General features: G+C 30.6%; 1 protein-coding gene across 1 annotated transcript in view; it reads right to left on the bottom strand.

The window, feature by feature from the left end:
• Window positions 1-1,494: 1,494 nt before the first annotated feature.
• LOC118186294 (dymeclin) overlaps window positions 1,495-19,454 on the bottom strand; it is a 52,477-nt gene continuing 34,517 nt past the window's right edge. Inside the window, exon 2 of the mRNA XM_085808275.1 lies at window positions 1,495-11,542. Within this exon, the coding sequence (XP_085664401.1) occupies window positions 9,547-11,535 (1,989 nt within the window). The 5' untranslated portion in view covers window positions 11,536-11,542 and the 3' untranslated portion in view covers window positions 1,495-9,546. The remainder of the gene's footprint in view (window positions 11,543-19,454) is intronic.

Here is a 19,454-nt window from a genome sequence, read left to right as displayed (position 1 = left end):
TAAATTAGAATTTTAAGGATATAATGAAAATACGCTAAGCACAAAAATACATTTTAGGAAAAAAATGAGTTGATTTTTTATGTTTTAAATCTTCTTAAATTCATTTAGTAAACATCGTATCCTCGTTGTTTATTGAATCCAGAATGTTGGTTTTGTTTATATAATTATTCTTACTTGTCCACAGAATCTGCTGACTTATCCAGCCATTAAGTAGCTGCAGATCATTTCTACATAACCATTGAACTTCCATTAATTCAGTCTCTAGAGGGTTGTATGTTTATATCATTATTTGACTTTTATAAAAAATGATTATTCTAAATATTATGTTTCTATAAAAATATGTTGTGCTTTAAAAATATGGATAATAGTATCAGCCGCTCTTTCAGCCACTTCAAAAGCAACAGTTTGTTTAGAAATAAATTATGCAGTTAATGTCATAAAATTCAAATAAATATCAAACGAAAATTCTCAGTTTTAGACAATTCGATTTAAACGAAGTAAAGTAGCAGACGATAAAACGCCGAAGGTAAAAATTTACTCTTTCAAAAACTTACTCTTAAATTTTTTAAAAAAAGAAAAGATACGAGAGAAATTAAAAAAAAAAAAAAATAGTTAAAAATTTGAATAATATCATCTATAATTAAAAAAAAAAATAGCCTTTCATATAGTATTAATAAATATTTATTACGCATCACTGAGGAAAAAAATGTCATATAATTAATTCTCCGTAATATTTTACTTGAAGTTTAAGGTTAAAAATAGCTGTGGCAATTCAGTGTAACAAAAATCCATAGACCACATTTGGCGTTATTATCGCTCAAAAAAAAAGTGCCAAATTTCAAAACGCGAAATTATGTAAATTCGTGTATATCTTAGAAAATTTTGAATAAAAAAGTCAAATTTTTTGCAGATATGCTTAAAAATACACCTACTTTAAGATGATGGTAAAATTTTTATAGGTTATAATTCAAAATTTTTTTCGAAAAATCTATAGAAATTATTTAAAAATAGAAATTTAAAAAATAAAACGCAAGAAATGGGTAAATTTTATTTGGAATGAACCGAAATTTCGAAATGTGAGAGAAAAAATCAAAAAGGTTTAATAAAAAAAGAGATATTAATAAATATTTGCCAAATTCAATTAACATTGAGGAGCTAAAATTTTGAGAGCTAATATTTTAAAAACTATTCGTACGATTTTTACAAAACTTGGTATTCTGGCATAATTTGAGTCGTAGAATCGAAATATGTAAAAAAATTGGTATGTTATTTCAGAAAAGTCCGATTTTGTGTCAAAATACCCATGTTAGAATAGTACTATATATAAATCTAATATATATCCTAAGTCGCGCTTTCGAGACATGAAAAACGTAGTTTGAATTTTGTCAATCGGCCCAGTAGAACGGGAGATATAGCACTGTCCGATTTTTTTTTTTTTTTTTGAGCAGTGTACATGTGATTAGTCATCAAAATCAATTAGCAAAGAAACCCAAATACAAAATAGTAATTCATTTATTAGCTCCATTTAAGGGAATTAGCATTACAAAATCAAATTTTGTACTTACTCTTTAAAACAATCTGATTTTTCTCATTGATTCCACATTTAAATACATATTTACAATAAATAATTATTATATACTATGCAAAGATTTTTTTTTTCATATTAACACGAAGCCGATTTCGTTATTTAATTAGTAAACAAATAAACAAAAGAAAGCACCTTTTCTCTTTCATTTCACTACAAAATTTAAGATACATAAATTTCTCATTATTTTATCATCAGGCACAGTCAAATTTGAAATTATGTACAGCTCTATCAGTAAATAATATAATAATATATTTTAAACAAATGCAGCTTTTGAGATGAAATATATCCTTCATGAAATTTTCATGCAACAGGCATAATATAACAAAGTAAATCAAATTACTTAAGATTCTATACTGATTCATTAAAAAAAATCTGTTATTCAAAGATTTTATAATTAGAACAGATGCCTGCAATTAATAATTCTTACTCTAGTACAAACAATTATTTTTACATTCACATGAAACCAATTGTGCAGTATTTAAATTAGACTAAAAACAGGGAAAAAAAAAATATAAACTAATTTTGCTGTAAACTATAACTTTCAGCCAATGTGTTTGAAACCAGTATGGCATAAATAAGGTAATAACAGGAAAAAACTTATAAAATAACTAATAAACTTATTGCAGTAAGTTATAAGATATTTTCTCCCTCCTTCCAGCATGCCTTCATGGTCTAACGATAGCACACTATGCGCGTATTTGAGAGATCCAGGGTTCGAGTCCGGGTGAGGGCACTGTACATTTATAATATCTCCTGCTTCAAAATAACTTAATGATTCTACAAAGTCATAGTGCGAAATGTATTTTTAAATTAATACATTTTAATGTTTACAATATAAATTCAAAGGCCACACAGCAGCAGATTCATCATGAAATTTCAGTACGACATTTTTCACCAAATAGTTTATACAAAAACTTTGCAGCTGTTTCAAAACCCAAAGCATTTCTAAATTTACTGAACATAAACAGAAAATCGTCTTTGAAAGCTAAGCAATATTTGTAGAGGGAAACATTGTGCAAATAAGAGTTGTGAAATCTTCTTTTGCAGAATCACCTTTTTTTAAGTCTCACATGTAGAAGTTGAAGCATTTTAGATAATTTCACTGGACATATATATAAGGATATGGAATTGATTTTATGTGAAAGGTTATATGACTTAAAACACATGAAAGGTTATATGACTTAATGACGGTTTGTGTGATTACCAAGAACTTTAAGACATTCTTTCCATTCATTTGATAATAAAGTTTCCACATGCCTCAGGGGAAAAATATCAACCACAATATAGTACCAGGTTAAAGGCTGAGTGAAACTACTGCAATGTGCTTTTCAGATTTTATTCAGTGAACTAAATTAGTTTTAACAGCTTTCCTTTTTTAATACTATTTTATACGAAGATGATACATCATCTTCGTGATTTTTAAAATTTTGTGAGTTTACTTCTGTGCCAATGGCCAGACATGTACTTGGAAGTATTCATCAGAAATAGCCAAACCCATCATCCATTTAGATGCCTCCCATTTAGCACACTACCCAGGATGCACCACAAAGTGTAGACCTGTGAGAGGGAGGAAGATACACACACACACATAAGATTAAGCCTTAATATGAAACCAAGATTGAAGGTATCAGAGTTGTAGGCAGTCTCCACGAACCATTATATCATTCAGAATAGCAAGTACAGAAGATTATACATGAAAAATTCCAAGAGATATGTCAAATTATTTCACTTTGTTCTTCTGCGTATTTGTGCTTTCACAATGCCTGCAGAAGCAAAGCACTGTACTTCCAATGATTTCTGAATAGATTCCATTTGTTTCATTAGGGATTAAGATAATGAGCAGAATATTCACAAGTTCTGCAGAAGCAAAGCACTGTACTTCCAATGATTTCTGAATAGATTCCATTTGTTTCATTAGGGATTAAAATAATGAGCAGGATATTCACAAGTTGTTAGAATTAAATAGCTTGTTTTAAGGGCTTTCTTATTCATTTATTTTATAAATGTATTCCTCTCTCCCACTTCTGTTATAGCTGCCAGCAATCTTTTTCTAAGACAACGTATTTATGAAATAAAGAAAATTTACACTCTCAGTACCATTAGAAATAATGGGATCTTTATGGACAGTACTCGAACCATCTCAAATCACTATAGCACTTCCACTACGACACTTTATTTCAATCTCTGACTTCAATTCCTTGTGTACTTAACACAGCATTATTTACTTCAGCAAACTGGCATAGCATTAATCATTCAGCAGTTATTTATTATGTAAAGTATCCAGCCACTTATTTAATTTTAGAGAACATATAACTTGATCTTTGTAAATTTATTATATATACAAAAGATAGGTAGTCACTGCCAGAAAATGGAACACACAAACTATAAAAGAACCCTGCTATAATCACATCAAAAATCTCTATACACTTTGAAATTGTTTCAGTGGCAAAATCTCATACTAGCATGTCCTCTTCATATTCTTTTTCTCCACCTTATTTTAATTTCTTAGTGGAGCTGAATTTTCTAGTAACTGATTAGATATTTTTATAATTTCCACAACATAAGGAAAGGTTATTTTTTTAAAAAATTTATTTTATATTTATGCTGCATATTTTTACTACTGATGTCACCACTGCAAATTTTCTGGTGCTCTTTCATTCTGTAAGATTGAATATTCACAACATTTCCGCAGATAAACACATTCTACTACATCTTTTTCAATAATTCCTTTCTGCAAATTAAAAAACCTCTAAAAGTAGGTCAAATAGCATTAACAAATGAGAAATTACATTCAAACTTATTTTTGATTAAATAGTTAAACAAAATGAAAGTATCTAAAGTATAAATGAAAAGCAGTGATTGCTGTACTCGGCAATAATCACAAGTCAATGAAAATAATTGACTTTTTTTTTGCTTCTGTATTATGCCTGCTTCATTTTTAATTGTCATGATATGCATGAGCTATCAGAGGGATATATTTTTTGTTTTATTGTTAAAGCTTACATTGTTTATTGAATAACATTACACATGTTAAAGCATACATTTTAGAGCAACAACCACATAATCTTTATCATTAATATGTACAAATAAAAATATATACTATGTTGCATTAAAATAATTTTAATAAATTAGTAAGTATTCCTAATTAATACCTAATTAATAATTCCTAATTAATAGGGTAAACACTATGTTTTCTCAGCAGAAAGCCACATACACAATGAAGTTTACAGCTACATACAGTTCTACCTGGAAATACAATGCAATACATTTAACCTTGCATTAATTGCAAATGAACTGAAACACATTAATTTAAAATGCATCTGTAAGGTGTTTTAAACAATCCACATGCATTTATCATTATTTACAAGAATATATGTTTATTGATCAATAATTAATAATTACTAATAAAAATGTATTACATTTAGAGAAATTAATAACATTAGTAAATATTAATTTGAAAAAAAAAAACATTATAATCACAGACATAATGACATAAATCAACACTTTTGTGCTACTGTACTACCAATTATTTGAGGAACGTTTCAATTACAAAATAAAACACCACAACATGTTAACATGCACAAATATATTAAAACTTTCACAAAATAGTATTACCAAAATTGCTGTTAGTAATTTCAGTTACAGCAGTGAAGCAAATATGTACTGTTATTATTAATTCTTGAAAGCAAGTCTGAAGATGGAACTCTGATGTTGCACTTTTCATGACTATTTTGTACATATCAGAAATTATAGCAACTTCTACACAGAAAGGTGCATTTTTTCACATTTTTGGCACACATACTTTGTTTTTCAATTCTTACATACTTTTATAAATTGTATATAAAATTTCCCTCTTCAAAAGTTCTTGTTAGTTGTCCTCAGTCAACTCATTTTTCCCAGAAAGATCGAAGTATACACATTTTTAAAGATGTCCAGATATGAGACATACTACAAGATATTTCATAAAAATTCAGAAGTTAATAACAGCATTTCTGTTGCTCATATGAATAACTCAAGTAGTTATGGCAGTAATAGTCAGCATTATAGAGAAATCACAGCCAGGCCTTCAAGGAATGTTGCTTGCATTATTATACAGCACATTAAAAAAAAAATATCATCAGGTTTTGCATTGTTACAGCATACTGCAGTTTTAACTTTTTTGTATTACTATTATTTCATAAATGTTGTCATAATATAGATTTGATATTTCATAACTATTACATTTTTTCTTCTTTTTGTGTAATTTCAAACAAAATTAACCTCTATTAAATACACTTGACTATTCATCCCTATTCTTAGAGGAAATAAAGAACATAAGAATTTTACAGCTTATTTCTCTCCATATGCACAAAGATAATTTTTACTGCTTTTTTTTTTTTTTTTTTTTTAAAGGTCTGAATTAGCTGATCATCAGTGAACTAACTATAAGCAGTAATGCTATTCCCCATTTTATACATGCAACAAGCTAGCCTTTTCATGTCTATTGGTTTGTTACAGGCAAATGCCTCATTAGGCTTTATCCACATGCAAGCTCAGCTTAGATATACAGATTTTCAGCATCTAACAAAGCAATTTGTCATATCTGTATCCCATTTTTTCAGTTTAAATGATATATATTATCTGGAGCTGCAGCACCTTTTTATAACAGTGCTTCATTAACTGAATTATGACACTTAAAATGTAACACAATTTACAGAAACAGAGAAAATTCCCCCCCCCCCTCAAGTGCATTTGTTTGACACTAACATATTCATGCATGTAAGAACAATATTCATTAATAAGAAAATTGTAACATGTTTTATTGAATATTATGAATACATTCTAGAATATTCAACATGAATTCAAGATAATAATTACATTTAATTCAAATTATTTTTATAAACAGTTTCACAGACAGAATAACACTGAGACCAAGTAGTTTTTATATTACAACATTAAAAGACACTATTACATACAAATGCATTGCATATTAGTTTTGCTTGTAATAAATATAATTATTACACACAAAATGCATTATATATTAGTTTTGCCTGTAATAAGCTAACAATGATAAGGGAATGGATAACTTTTCACAGGCAATAAAGCAGAAATTTTTTCTTTCATTTGATATTCAGCAATAACAACTTACTTAGCTTTTCAGATGTGAATCACCTCAAATTCTACAACATTTAAATTTAGATACTTTTCAAGGAATAAATATCTCTTTTCAAAAAATTACAGGTCAATGAGCAGCATTTTTTAAGCAGTTGCATGAAATGAAAATTAAATTTTAAAAAAGAATGCACTGTAATAATATTTTTCTTCTAACCACACTATATTATTTTCTATTACGGTTTATATCAATATTTTTCAACCAATGGTAGGACAGATGTTTTTGCTAGTGGAGTGCAAAGAGGATGTTAGGATATATTTTAATACCTAACAGCCTGCTTCCTTATCATAGTTATATAAGCTACAATATAATCATTCACACAACTGGCTATCTTAAAGCAGCTGCACGAACTGCACAGCTTAACAACTATGCCAGAAAATTATATTGTGCTCAGTTGGTTTCTTGATTATGATCACATGTAGCTGTTTGGTAGTTTTAGCATTTTAAATTATGTTTTGACACAGGTATTCTATTAAAGGATGATTCATTTTTTTTTCAATTTTTCAATCTACCAAATCAGCTCTTTTTTCCTTCCTAGGCTATTTCTCACAACTTAAACTAATAGCAATACTTGAAATTATTATTACATGCAATTTGTTACTTAATAATAATAATAATAATAATAATAAGACTGAAATGCTGATTTAGGCATAATACAATGAAACCTTTCACAGCAATCACCTCTCAAAGTGACTAGCGTTCTTCAGAGCATAATCAATAGTAGAGTTGATTATACTAAGTTGACTACCTTCAAAGAATACCACTACTATCTGAAATAGTGAGTGCTGTCTCAGAATGGTTTCATTGTACTTCTGCCTAATATTGCAAGTTCTTGTAAAGTGATTGATGCAGGACAAGAATTTATATATTTTATGACATAATTAATCAATTTTATTGCTGGAATATAATGACACAAACTGTGTCTCAAATACAAAATTTTTTCGTAGGGGGGAATTTTTGCATTTTTACATCTCACTGCTCATCTGATACATAGCTTCAATATATTTTATACATACATGAATACTCTTTCATCCATTTCTTTAAACATGTGAAAGAATTATGACTTTGGAAGTCTTACTGTTACTTTTCATTTCCATTACTTTAATCTTAAAATATAAATTTTAAATGATTTCACAGATTCTTCTCTTTAATTACAAGCGACTTTTTCAATACATTTCAGATAAAATTGATAATCATTTTGCAAATTGAATATTATATTTTTAAAGTAATAATTTTAATTCATTAACCTGGACTCTAGCAAATTACTCACAAAACCTTTTAACATACTGTTTAACCACTAGGCATACTGCCCGATATCAGAGCAATCATTACCGCTTTGTATCCAATATACTTATTTGTTAAATTCAGATGACCAAAAAGTCCCAAAAATTCGTGTATGATTTCTTGAATTATTGCTAATTTTTGTAGATTAAAATCCCTGTTCAGTCTTAGCTGATTCATCATTTTTCAGGTCTGAATAACTAACCTCAGCCTCTTAACTGAATGGTATATATTTTATTTCTTCTGATGAAAAAAGTATATTAAAATTATTTACAAAATTTTAGTTTTTACACAATATGGTAAATAACTAGATTTTTGGAAATTTATTATTCAGATAAGAGATGACAATGCCATTAATCACACATATGAAATTAATAACATTGATACAAATTACTTTATCGAGATACCATAAAAAGTCTAATTCCTTAATTACACTTTAAACATCATTATTAGAGATATAGTATATTGTAACTAAAAAGTGTTTTGGCAATAACTAAGTTATCTGAAACTAAAATTGGAAAAACTTCAGAAAAAGAAATTCAAAGATTTCAGGCTAAAGTTAGTCAATTTGGCTTGCAAATAGCTCACATAATATTAATTTATATGAAATTAAGCTAGCACAGAAAATGTTAAAGCTCAAAAATTAATTTTAAATTAGACCTGAAAAACCCCCAGTTTGGGGTACATTTTTAATAAAACTTTTGATTTCAAGGATGATCAAATACAGTTCTCTCAGCTTCAGAGTCAAAAAATTTTTTTGCTCCTAAAGAGGAGGTTACCTGTGTCTGATCACCCTCAAAATCAATAGTTTTAATCAAAAATCTACATCAAAGCGGGGCTGCTTTACTGTCTAGTTTTAATTTGACATTGATGTGCTTCTCTTGCAATTTGATCTAAGAAATGATCTGTAAACCCAACATAAAATAAGTGTTGGCATCCAAAATACAAGACACTATTACACTGAAATTCATTCTCAGCAGAAACAATGTTAACTAATGATATTCAATCAAACAAGGGCACAGAGATTATATATTATTTGACTGTGTTACTGTTATCTTCTGTCATGTCAGACCTAATATGCATTTTACAGATTAGATCAGATTTGGGCTTAAAAACTTCATTCATCTATTTGCAATATTTTACTTAATATCCATTAAAATAAAAGTAACAATTCCTCTTGAAGATCACAAAGTGTTTGATATATATTTTAGATTGCTTGAATACATATTACACATATGTCAACAAGACATCCGTATGATGCTTCCTTTGAAACAAAATAACAAAATGATTCGGTGAAAATTAAATTTGCAAGAATGTTAAATTCATTTCTAAATAATAAAAAGATTTAAATTACGAACCTGATAAAATTTCAGTGAAATAAAGCAAATCCAGGATAAATTATACATACTTAAAAAAAGTCTTCATTTTTTATTAATGCAATATCTGCATACTTTGGTTAATATACTCTGAGATAATGAGTATTAAAAACTGCATCAGAGAATGCATACGAAAAACAAAATAGATACTATGCTGGTTTATACGGATTAAATATTAATATGTTCTTGGAATTCCAATAAATATCTGAAGAATGAAATACCACAGACCACAAATAGGGTATAAAAAAATCTTCTGGTTGTCCTTCTTCTACATACTTGAACTTTAATTCTGGGAACTTTTTCATTTTCTCTTTAGACCACTGGAGAGACACTGATTTAATTATTTCAGAAACTTCTAAAACTGATAAATTTTGTTCTAAAGATTCTAGGTGAGAGGAAAAAAATATCAAAACAGAATCAATGTTTTGCATTATATCCTGAAAATTTGAGTTTGATCTAAACATACTGAATATATCTTTTTTGTACAAAATAGTATACAGGAAATTAATGTTATTACGGAGCTGATGAGTTAGGCATGAATTTAGTATTTCCAGCAGCATCCGAAGTACTTCATCTAATACTGACAAATCCTGCATTAAATCTGATGGTAATAGTTCATCCTCACTTTGCTGACAGTCTGACCTAGACTGATCAATAAGACGTAAATATCGCTTGCCCATATTTTCTAACAAACCTATAAATTTCTGGCATACATATGGATGTAAATTTTGTAGATGAGCTGACATGTTGGCTAAGGCTGCTAAACAGTTTGTATGAAGGTATTTATCATGCATTCTTGTCATATTATATTGAATAGTTCTAATAAGAATAAGTACTATTAACCCTCCTAATGTGATTTCTGATAATGCTCTTTCAGTATACCAGGTGACATTCTTCAGTTTTATCATATGACTCTGTTTATCAAAATATTCTTCTTCACTTAATATTAACAATATGATTAATGACATATAAATTAAATGAGAATTCTTTTCAGGAGCATTATACAGTAACTTTAACAGTGGCACAACCAGTAAGTATATTTCCGATGAAAAGACTATATGATGTCGAAAACTAGGATTTTGATGTAGTAACAAATATGTCAAAAGTGCTGTCTGATCATCTTTAAGTGTATTGCATAATGTCCGAAATAATATTTCATAATCAAACTTAAAAGATGCAATGTTGTCAACTGTTGCTTCATTTGAGCTACTGCTAATATTTTTAAATGAAAATAAAGCAGACCTATAAGGATTTTTCATGTCTTTTTCATTAGAACAATGGTTAACTAGCACTAATAATAGAAGTAAGCTATGATTAGCCAGAATAGTTCCATTAGAAGTTTCTTTTGAAGAATTACCTCTAGCATAACTGAATGTCAAAACATTCCAAAGTCCAGATGCAAGTCCAGCAATTATACTCCCCCCTTCTAGAGCAGAAACACAATGTGGACATTTACTTTGACTACTATAATGATATAAAAGAATTTTCACGAGTAGCAGAGCATGAATTGAACATTTTCCCTGCATAACGACAGAATAGACAACAGATGAATAAGCTGGCCTAGAGGAAAACATTTGAACTGATAGTAAAACTACCAGAGTATGAATAGCTTCAACTGTAATAACATACGTATTGTTATCTAAAGATATATCAACAACTATTTCAAACAAGGCATTAATTATAGATTCCAGTAATTTTGCAGGTTCCAATACATTGTTTGGATCACTTTTATTTTGTTGGACATCTTCTAACTGCTTTATCATACCTTCTTCCCCCAAGGTTTCAATAAAATATTTCAATATGCATCGCAATATAAAAAGTGAATTGTAAGCCTGCCAAATGAAAACGGTATTTTCACACTGCAAAGCAGCCTTCAGTTCTGAAGAATGCAATAAAAAGACCTTGATAAGAGAAGACACATTCCCAGTTAGTGGATTGTTATTTAGCAATGCATCAAGCATAGGTCTAATGCTGTCTTCTAAAAGCCGACCATCAGCACATGAATGTGGTGGTACAAATGTGAACGATAAAAGTTGATTCCAAAAAGGATCATTTGGACTTATAGCCTCTTTTCCAGAAAACTGCAGGAGATATTTATTATCTTGTAATTCATGTAAGCTGCTACTTGAAGTGCCCATCTTTGCTCTACAAAATAAAACATTCATTCATAAAATTACTCAGATTTATTTAAAAAATATCTTACATAATTTTATGATACAATTACAAGCTGAACAAGTACCAATTTAGAAGTCAAACAACAAAAATCAGTGTTATATTTTCAAATTTTCACATGACTAGTTTCGATGGTTTTACCGAACCATCAGGCTCAGCTGCAAAAGCACAAATGAACGAGATAAGCTATAGTGATTACATGAGAAAAGATAAGAAAGAACGGACAAGAGTCAAGCTACTGGCGCCATCTGTTGATGAAACCAGAATTAAAAAATAATTTCCTTAACCCCTTATGGACCATCATCAGAAGAACAAAGAACAGTCACGGGACCGGACCTGCTGAAATGGATCGTCGCCACCTGCCCACACATTTTCAGCAGTTAAGACTAATAATTTTACAAATCGTATAAAATCAGCATTTTGATATTATGACCTCAATTTTTGAAGTTGCATATTCAATGTACTTGTTTTTAATGTGTATTAATATTAAGAAAATCACATTAATAGAAATAAATTAAACAGGCAAAATACTAAAATCATTACTATACACACAGAAATAAGTACTATAAACATGAAAAAAAAAATTACAAATTAAAAAAAAAAAACTAAACTAAACAAGAATTACCTATTAAATTCCAATTTAAAAATTCTACTATGTGTGAAATAATTCAAAACAATGATCGACACAGTCCTACATTGCATATTTCACACTTAAAATACATTGTTTGCTTTCACTTTTCCTTGGTTTTAGCACACACAACACAGCTTCTCCTACTTTTATTACCTTTTCCATCAACGTAAATTTTCGAAAACTGTTTTCCAGTTAGACGGAAAGGTGGAGTGTCCGGTGATTTTGGACAAATTAACTGAATATAACCCCAACACATGTCCCGAAACTTCTTCAAAAGACACTCAGAAATATTTCATCCTCAAACCCTGTGTGACATCAGGTTTATACTAGGAAACTTCCTGTTTTTCTAAATCAAAAATAGCGTCCACGATGACCAGAAAGTGATCAAGACCTCCACTGGCGTCATTACTGATCACGTCAATCTATACATTATTTATAATTACATTATATGTAAAGTAAATACATTATATCCCAAATATAATGCCTGTGTCACTATATATAATGAACATTCATGCTGAGTAAGAAAAACAAAAACCCTGGCTCTTTCCTAAGAAATGTGAGCACGACGCATTACACGTCGAGAAAGCTGATTGTCTTTCCCCTTCTGTAACAATGTTACTTTTTAATTAAAAAGAAAGCTTATGTTGAGTTTCAAAATAAATAGAAAAACAAAAAAAAAACAAAAAAAATCCTAACGAAATAAACAAAACCGCCTGTGCCCCTTTAATTCACAGGCACATTTATAAAGAGCCGTGATTTCCAGTTTGTTTATTTCAATAAATTTCTCAAAATCAGAAACTAATGTCAGTACATGAAGGTTAAATGTCGTATTAATCAACCTATGTGAAAACAATTACCACTTAGCTCCATTTACTGGCTTGTAAAAATTCAAATATATCGTTCCGTTTTAATGTTGCATACACGCGACATTGGGCTCGTAGGAGCAGAATCGTTGCGTTGCGTATACGGGACGCTGGGCTGGTAGGAGTGGAATCGTTGCGCCGCTGGTCCTGAATGGGTTAAAGGCTGAAGGCAAAGATGGATTGGAATTAGGGTCATTAACTAGAACAGAAAGATTTTTTGGAATGTGAAATGCCTCTAGAAAATCCAGTTCACCAACGGAAGATGTTTTTTGAATAATTTTGGCTGCAGAAAAAATGAAAGTGTGATTTTCGGACCAAGAATGCTGGGCAACAGAAGACTTCTGCGTTTCCCCTCTTCTAACATATGCTTCATGTTCCTTAACCCATTAACCGCTGGTGTTGCGTTGACGCAACGGTCAAAATAAATGGGTATATAAATATAACTACCTAAGATATTTTATACCAGCAGATGATTTTGTGTAGGAAATATTATGAAAATTATTTCTGTACAAAAATATTTGCCTTCAACAATCATTTTGTTTATAATAATTAATCTCATACTTTAAGCAAAATTTTCGACTGAGTATTTTTGCTGAAAATATTTAACGAAAGAATCGCCGTCTTTATGAGTGATCTACTTTTAGTCAAGGTCACTGTTTATCAGAACATTACATCAGCCAGATGTTTATATTTGTGTTGGGAAGGAAGGGAAAACAGGTGTTGCGCTGATGCAACGTCAGTAGGAAACGGGTAGTCAATCTCCTTTTCCACTCATTCCTTTCGATGTTCTGGTTATTTAAAAATGCTTAGAACGAGGTATCTTAGATTAGAAGAAGCCCTTCAAAGATTTTTTGATGAAGAAACAGATGATGATAATGTTAATAATGACCAGAATGAAACTGATATTGTTGTTGTTCCCCCAGAAATTGCAAAAGCTAGTGACAAAGAAGAAAGCAATGGCAATGCTTTAAATAATGATAATGATATTTTACCAAATGATACTGCTGGGGAAGTTAAGTTTCAGCCTTCTTAAAGCAGTTATAGTCATACTAAAATGTTTAAAAAGCAGAAGACTGAAATCTTGAAGTGGATAAAAAAGGAACTGTTAGTTAAGTCTCAGGAAGAACATGAAGAAAGAGATAGAAGAGAAATTATAAAAGACAAAATACAAGGTAAAACTACTGCGCAGATTTTCGATTTTCTTTTTTGTTTAGACATCTACTCTCTTCTCGTTGAACAGACAAATATATACGCTCAGCAAAAAAAAAAAAAAAAAAAAAAGAATTTATTGCATTTGAAGCCTATATGAGATTTATTGGAATGTTATTGCTTACGGGATATCATTCTTTACCTCAAGAAAAAATGTATTGGTCTTTTGATAAGGACATTTCTCTTCCTGTTGTACGAGAATTGATATCACGTTTGCAGTACAGGAATATGAAGCAGAATTTGCATTTGACAATAGTCAAATTGACAATACTGATAAATTATATGAGGTGAGACCATATCTAAACTTACTAAATATCACTACTTTTTACTACTGGACATATAAAGTCTCTTTTAGATTTCAGACACGACAATGCATTATTCCTTTTGAAAGCACCTATTGAGAGTGTAGAATTAGCCAGAAATAGATCAGAAACAGGAAGACCTAGTAAATTCAGCATTCAAAAACCATTGCATGGAGATGGTAGACATTTTATCGCAAAGTCCGTTGATAACAAAAGACTTTGTTGTAAAGAGTATCATAGCCAGACTGTTTATAGATGCAAAGTATGTAATGTAGCTTTACATCATGATTGTAATCAAGCTTTTCATGCTTGAATCTTTCAGTTGAAATAATCTGTATTTGTAAAAAAAAATACAATGTATATTTTAATATTAAATTAATTACAAGTAAAGTGATTTGTAGATTTATAAAACGTTATACAGCTAAAACATAATCCAGAGCTTCACCCAAAAGAAACATCACACGAGTACAATCCTACTCACTAAACATCTGTAGTCTTATTCCGCTGACGTTGCGCGAACACAACACTCGCTTTTTCCACAACTAAGAGTATTTTTTTATTTTCAATGTAAATTTATGTTATAAATGCTTAATTTAATATTTGTTATTATTTTCATGAGAAAAGAAACTTTCCTTGTAGTTTTGGCGGTTAATGGGTTAATGCGAAATTTTAAGGCTCTCTTAGTTTGACCAATGTAAATTAAACCACACTGGCAAGGAATCCTGTAAATACCCCAGGAATTCAAATACGGAATAGGGTCCTTGAGTTATGGAACTCGAAATTTTATTGATGGGAGAATAAATGACCCAAAAGTTAAATTTCTGTAAAATATGTGCAACTTTATAGCTAATTGATGGAAAGAAGGGAATGACAACAGAATTTTTATAATCTCTTAAAACAAGAGTGTGCCTTTTGGTGTGTTGAGATGAGAATTTTTTAACCGCTTGATTAATATGTTGGGTGAAAAATCCCTGTCAATAGCTACTGCTTTTAAATAATTTAGCTCTTCATCAAGAGATAGTTTGGAGGAGCAAACTTGAAGACCACGGAAAACATAGGAATAAAATGAAGCTAACTTTTGCTTAATCGGATGCCATCACTTGAAGTGTGGAGGAAGGCAAACAGTTGAAGATTTACGGTAAACCGTAGCATTGAAGTTGGATGTGTTACCAGAATGTCGAGAAACAGAAGAAAATTGCAAGTCTCACGTTCAAAGGTGAACTGAATAGCAAGATCAATGGAATTCATTGTCGAAAGAACTTTATTTAAATCATCTTTATTACCTTCAAACAGAGTAAAAGTATCATCTACGTAGCGGAACCATGCCGGGAAGTTTAAAGTTTCAAACAATTTTGATTCATAATAATGCATGTAGATATCAGCCAGGATGGGACTGAAGGGGCTTCTCATGGCTAATCCATCAGTTTGATTGTAATATTTATTTTGGAAAACAAAATGCGTTTGTTTCAAACAGAGTTCAGTGAGGGAAATTAGCTCATCAATCTCGATGCAAGAGAAATGAAATTCGTGCGAAGTCTGGTTTCTACACATCGTAATGCACCCTCCACTGGAACGTTAGTGAATAACGATTTTACATCAAAAGAAACCATGAGTAAATTTCTATGAGAAATACTTTTAACTGTTTTACAAACTCTATTGAATTTCTTATGGTGTAAATGCTATTATCTAATAGAGTTGAAAATCTAGAAACTAAATATTTAGCTAATGGATATGAGGCAGTGCCTAAATTTGATAAAATAGGGCAGAAAGGAATAGCACTTTTATGAATTTTGGGAAGAGCATAAAATCTGGCACAATTTGCAACAGATGGGATAAGCGACTGTTCCATACTCAAGGACCCCATTCCGGATTTTAATTCCTGAGGTATTTGCAGGATTCCTTGCCAGTGTGATTTAATTTATATTGGTCAAACTAAGAGAGCTTTAAAATTTCATGTTAAGGAACATGAGGCATATATTAAAAGAGGGCAACACAGAAGTTTTCTGTTGCCCAGCACTGTTGGTCCACACTTTCAATTTTTCTGCAGCCAAATTTATTCAAAAAACATCTTCCATTGGTGAACTGGATTTTCTAGAGGTATTTCACATTAAAAAAATCTTTCTGTTCTAGTTAATAACCCTAATTCCAATTCATCTTTGCCTTCAGCCTTTAAAGAAATTATGTTTTAGGTCTGATTTCATCAACAGATGGCGCCAGTAGCTTAATACTTGTCTGTTCTTTCTTATTTTTCTCATCTAATCACTATATCTTATCTTGTTGATTTGCGCTTCTGAAGCTGAAGATGATGGTTCGGTAAAACCATCGAAGCTAGTCCTCTGAAAATTTGAAATATAACACTGACTTTTGTTGTTTGACTTCTAAATCCTAATTTTATTTTAAAAAATTAACTCACAATTAATTAAGAACTTCTCATTTAAATACAAGTTTATTTTATATCAAACTGAAACATTTCTATTTTAAACAATAAGAAATTACAGTGGAACCTTGAAATATGAGCACCTTAAATCTGGTAAGATGGCATGCAGAAATTATAAAATTAAAAATATGAAACCGTAATTTATGAAATGAAGAGCAATTATGATCTAAAGGGTATCAAAATTAAAAAAAAAAAAAAAAAAAAAAAGGCTTAATATTTATTTGTTTACTTTATTGAACATTTCTTTCAATGTAAATTGTTTAAGTTGCTTCGTTTTATGTGCTAATACTTTCTCTTTAATTCTTTAAACAGACATAATTTCTTGTTCAGTTACAAAGTTCCGCTGTTCAAGTCCTGTAATTGCTGTGCCGAGAATACCGACTAACTTGTCAATTGAAGTTTTTTCGTTTTCACTAACTTCTCTGTCACTTTCTTCATGCCTTTATACATTTTTTGCAGCAATTCCACTTTTTGTTTGATTGACATCGAAACATGCTTTCGCTTTGTAGATCCTTTGGCAGCTCCAGAATCAAGAAACTCTTTTTGACATAATCGAAAGTTCAAGCTTACTTTTTATAAAATTGCTCTAACAGTCTGCAAAAAATAATAAGGATCCAATTAGAAGATTAAGGAAAAATGCAATCTGCAACATTAACTGAAACAGATAATTAGATAATCTTAACCTAGCTTATACCGTCCGTTATACATTAAACACGCATGCGTAAAGGTATTGTGTGCACACATTAAGGTATTATGCATATGTGTAAATGCTACACATGCGCAGAAAGTTTGTAGCTTTGAGGTCCGGATTATCGACGTCCGAATTAAAGATTTTGTACTGCATGAGAAATTCGAGATAAGAGGAAAGTATGAGTGAGAAATTCGTCTCTAAATACGAACACTGACTCGAGCAACAAGCCAGGCTGTTGGTATGCATGGCACGTTACCCAATCTGGCTCGACTTGGGGAATCCCCTCTTCAGATCACTTAGTGTTCTTTGATCTACGTGTTTGTGCACTTGTTAGTTAATTGTTTAAAGTAAAAATAATTATTTCATGATGCCTTCCAAGAAGATTGTTGCCTCAGATAGTGATGAAAAGAAAAAGAAGGAGGCCATGGCCACTGAAACTAAGAAAGAAATCACAGATAAGAAAACTGCCCTAATAAAGCAGTGTGTGGGTGCACCATAAACTAGTGACAGTGTAGTGTCGCTCTTTAGGGGCATCTTAAAAAGGAAACAAAGCAAATGTTACTAGATAAATTTTAGGTAAAGCAAACTAAAAGAAAGTGATTCTGACCCAGAACCTGGTTCCAGTTAGGTAAAATTCCCAGGATGAGAAAGCCTTCCTGAATCAGAAGATAACTCTCCTTCCCCACAGTAAGCAGTTTCATCTTCCACATCCCTATTGCCAGTCAGGACTCTTCATAAGGGTAAACTACGGTTATATTATTTACCAGAAAAATTGATTTTTATGGTTGATATTTGGGGGGGGGGGTGGAACAGATTAACTGAATTTTCATTATTTTTAATCAGAAATTTGTTTCTAAATACGAGAAATTCGCTATAAGAGTTCAATGCTGGAACAAATAAAACTCATATCTCGAGGTCCCACTATATAAAAGGTAAAATCCTTTCCAGTACATGGGTATTTCATTTCTATGATACAATTTTCAGGGCTGGGAGGAATATATTTTAGATGGTAACAGAAAGTGAATAGTTTGGCATAAGATATAATTTATAATATAGCAGTTCCCGAGTATTTGTGGGTAATATATTCCTAGAGCTTTTGAAGATACAAGCAAAACTGGAAACTATGGATAACAGCAAATACTATATAAAACAGGACTTTCTTAACATAAGTAACTGAATTGATAAATAATGCAATTACGACAGTACCTAACTATAGCAAATAAGACATTATAAAATAATGAAACAATTCAGTATATTGTGTATAATACTACTACTTTATATATTGCTAACTACACAGCACATAGTCTCCCTCGTACCCATGAAAGCAAGGAATCTTGAACAATTTTGAAAAATCAACAAAAGATAAGAAATGAGCATATGCAGTTTTCATATTGTACAGCATGACATTTTGTTTCAACAGCAAAACAGGCAGAAACAAGAATTACTCATTTTTTAGCTGTATACACTACTACAGCGTCGTATTTTCCCCTATCAGTGACTTTCATAATTATTTTGTTTTCATAGTTTTTCCCATGTCATCATTACTTCCCCATACCTAATTATTTAGTGCCATTTGAGCTGATAGATAGAGTTAAGCAGATCCTAACTAGTGCGAGTTTCAGCATTTTGCCCCAAAACAGGACACTTTCATTCGCATTTCACACTTCATCAGGAACATATCCTTTATCTTCAATAATTTTAGCAATTTCTGTGAAAATACTTTAGCAACCCATTCATATGCAGTTTTAAATA

The sequence above is a fragment of the Stegodyphus dumicola genome, chromosome X1 (genome assembly GCF_044657685.1).
Source record: "Stegodyphus dumicola isolate Sdum_Otavi_A_Nest chromosome X1, ASM4465768v1".
Classification (NCBI taxonomy): Eukaryota; Metazoa; Arthropoda; class Arachnida; order Araneae; family Eresidae; genus Stegodyphus; species Stegodyphus dumicola.
Note: the sequence above shows the minus strand (reverse complement) of the source record. Positions and strands in the feature narration are given on the sequence as shown.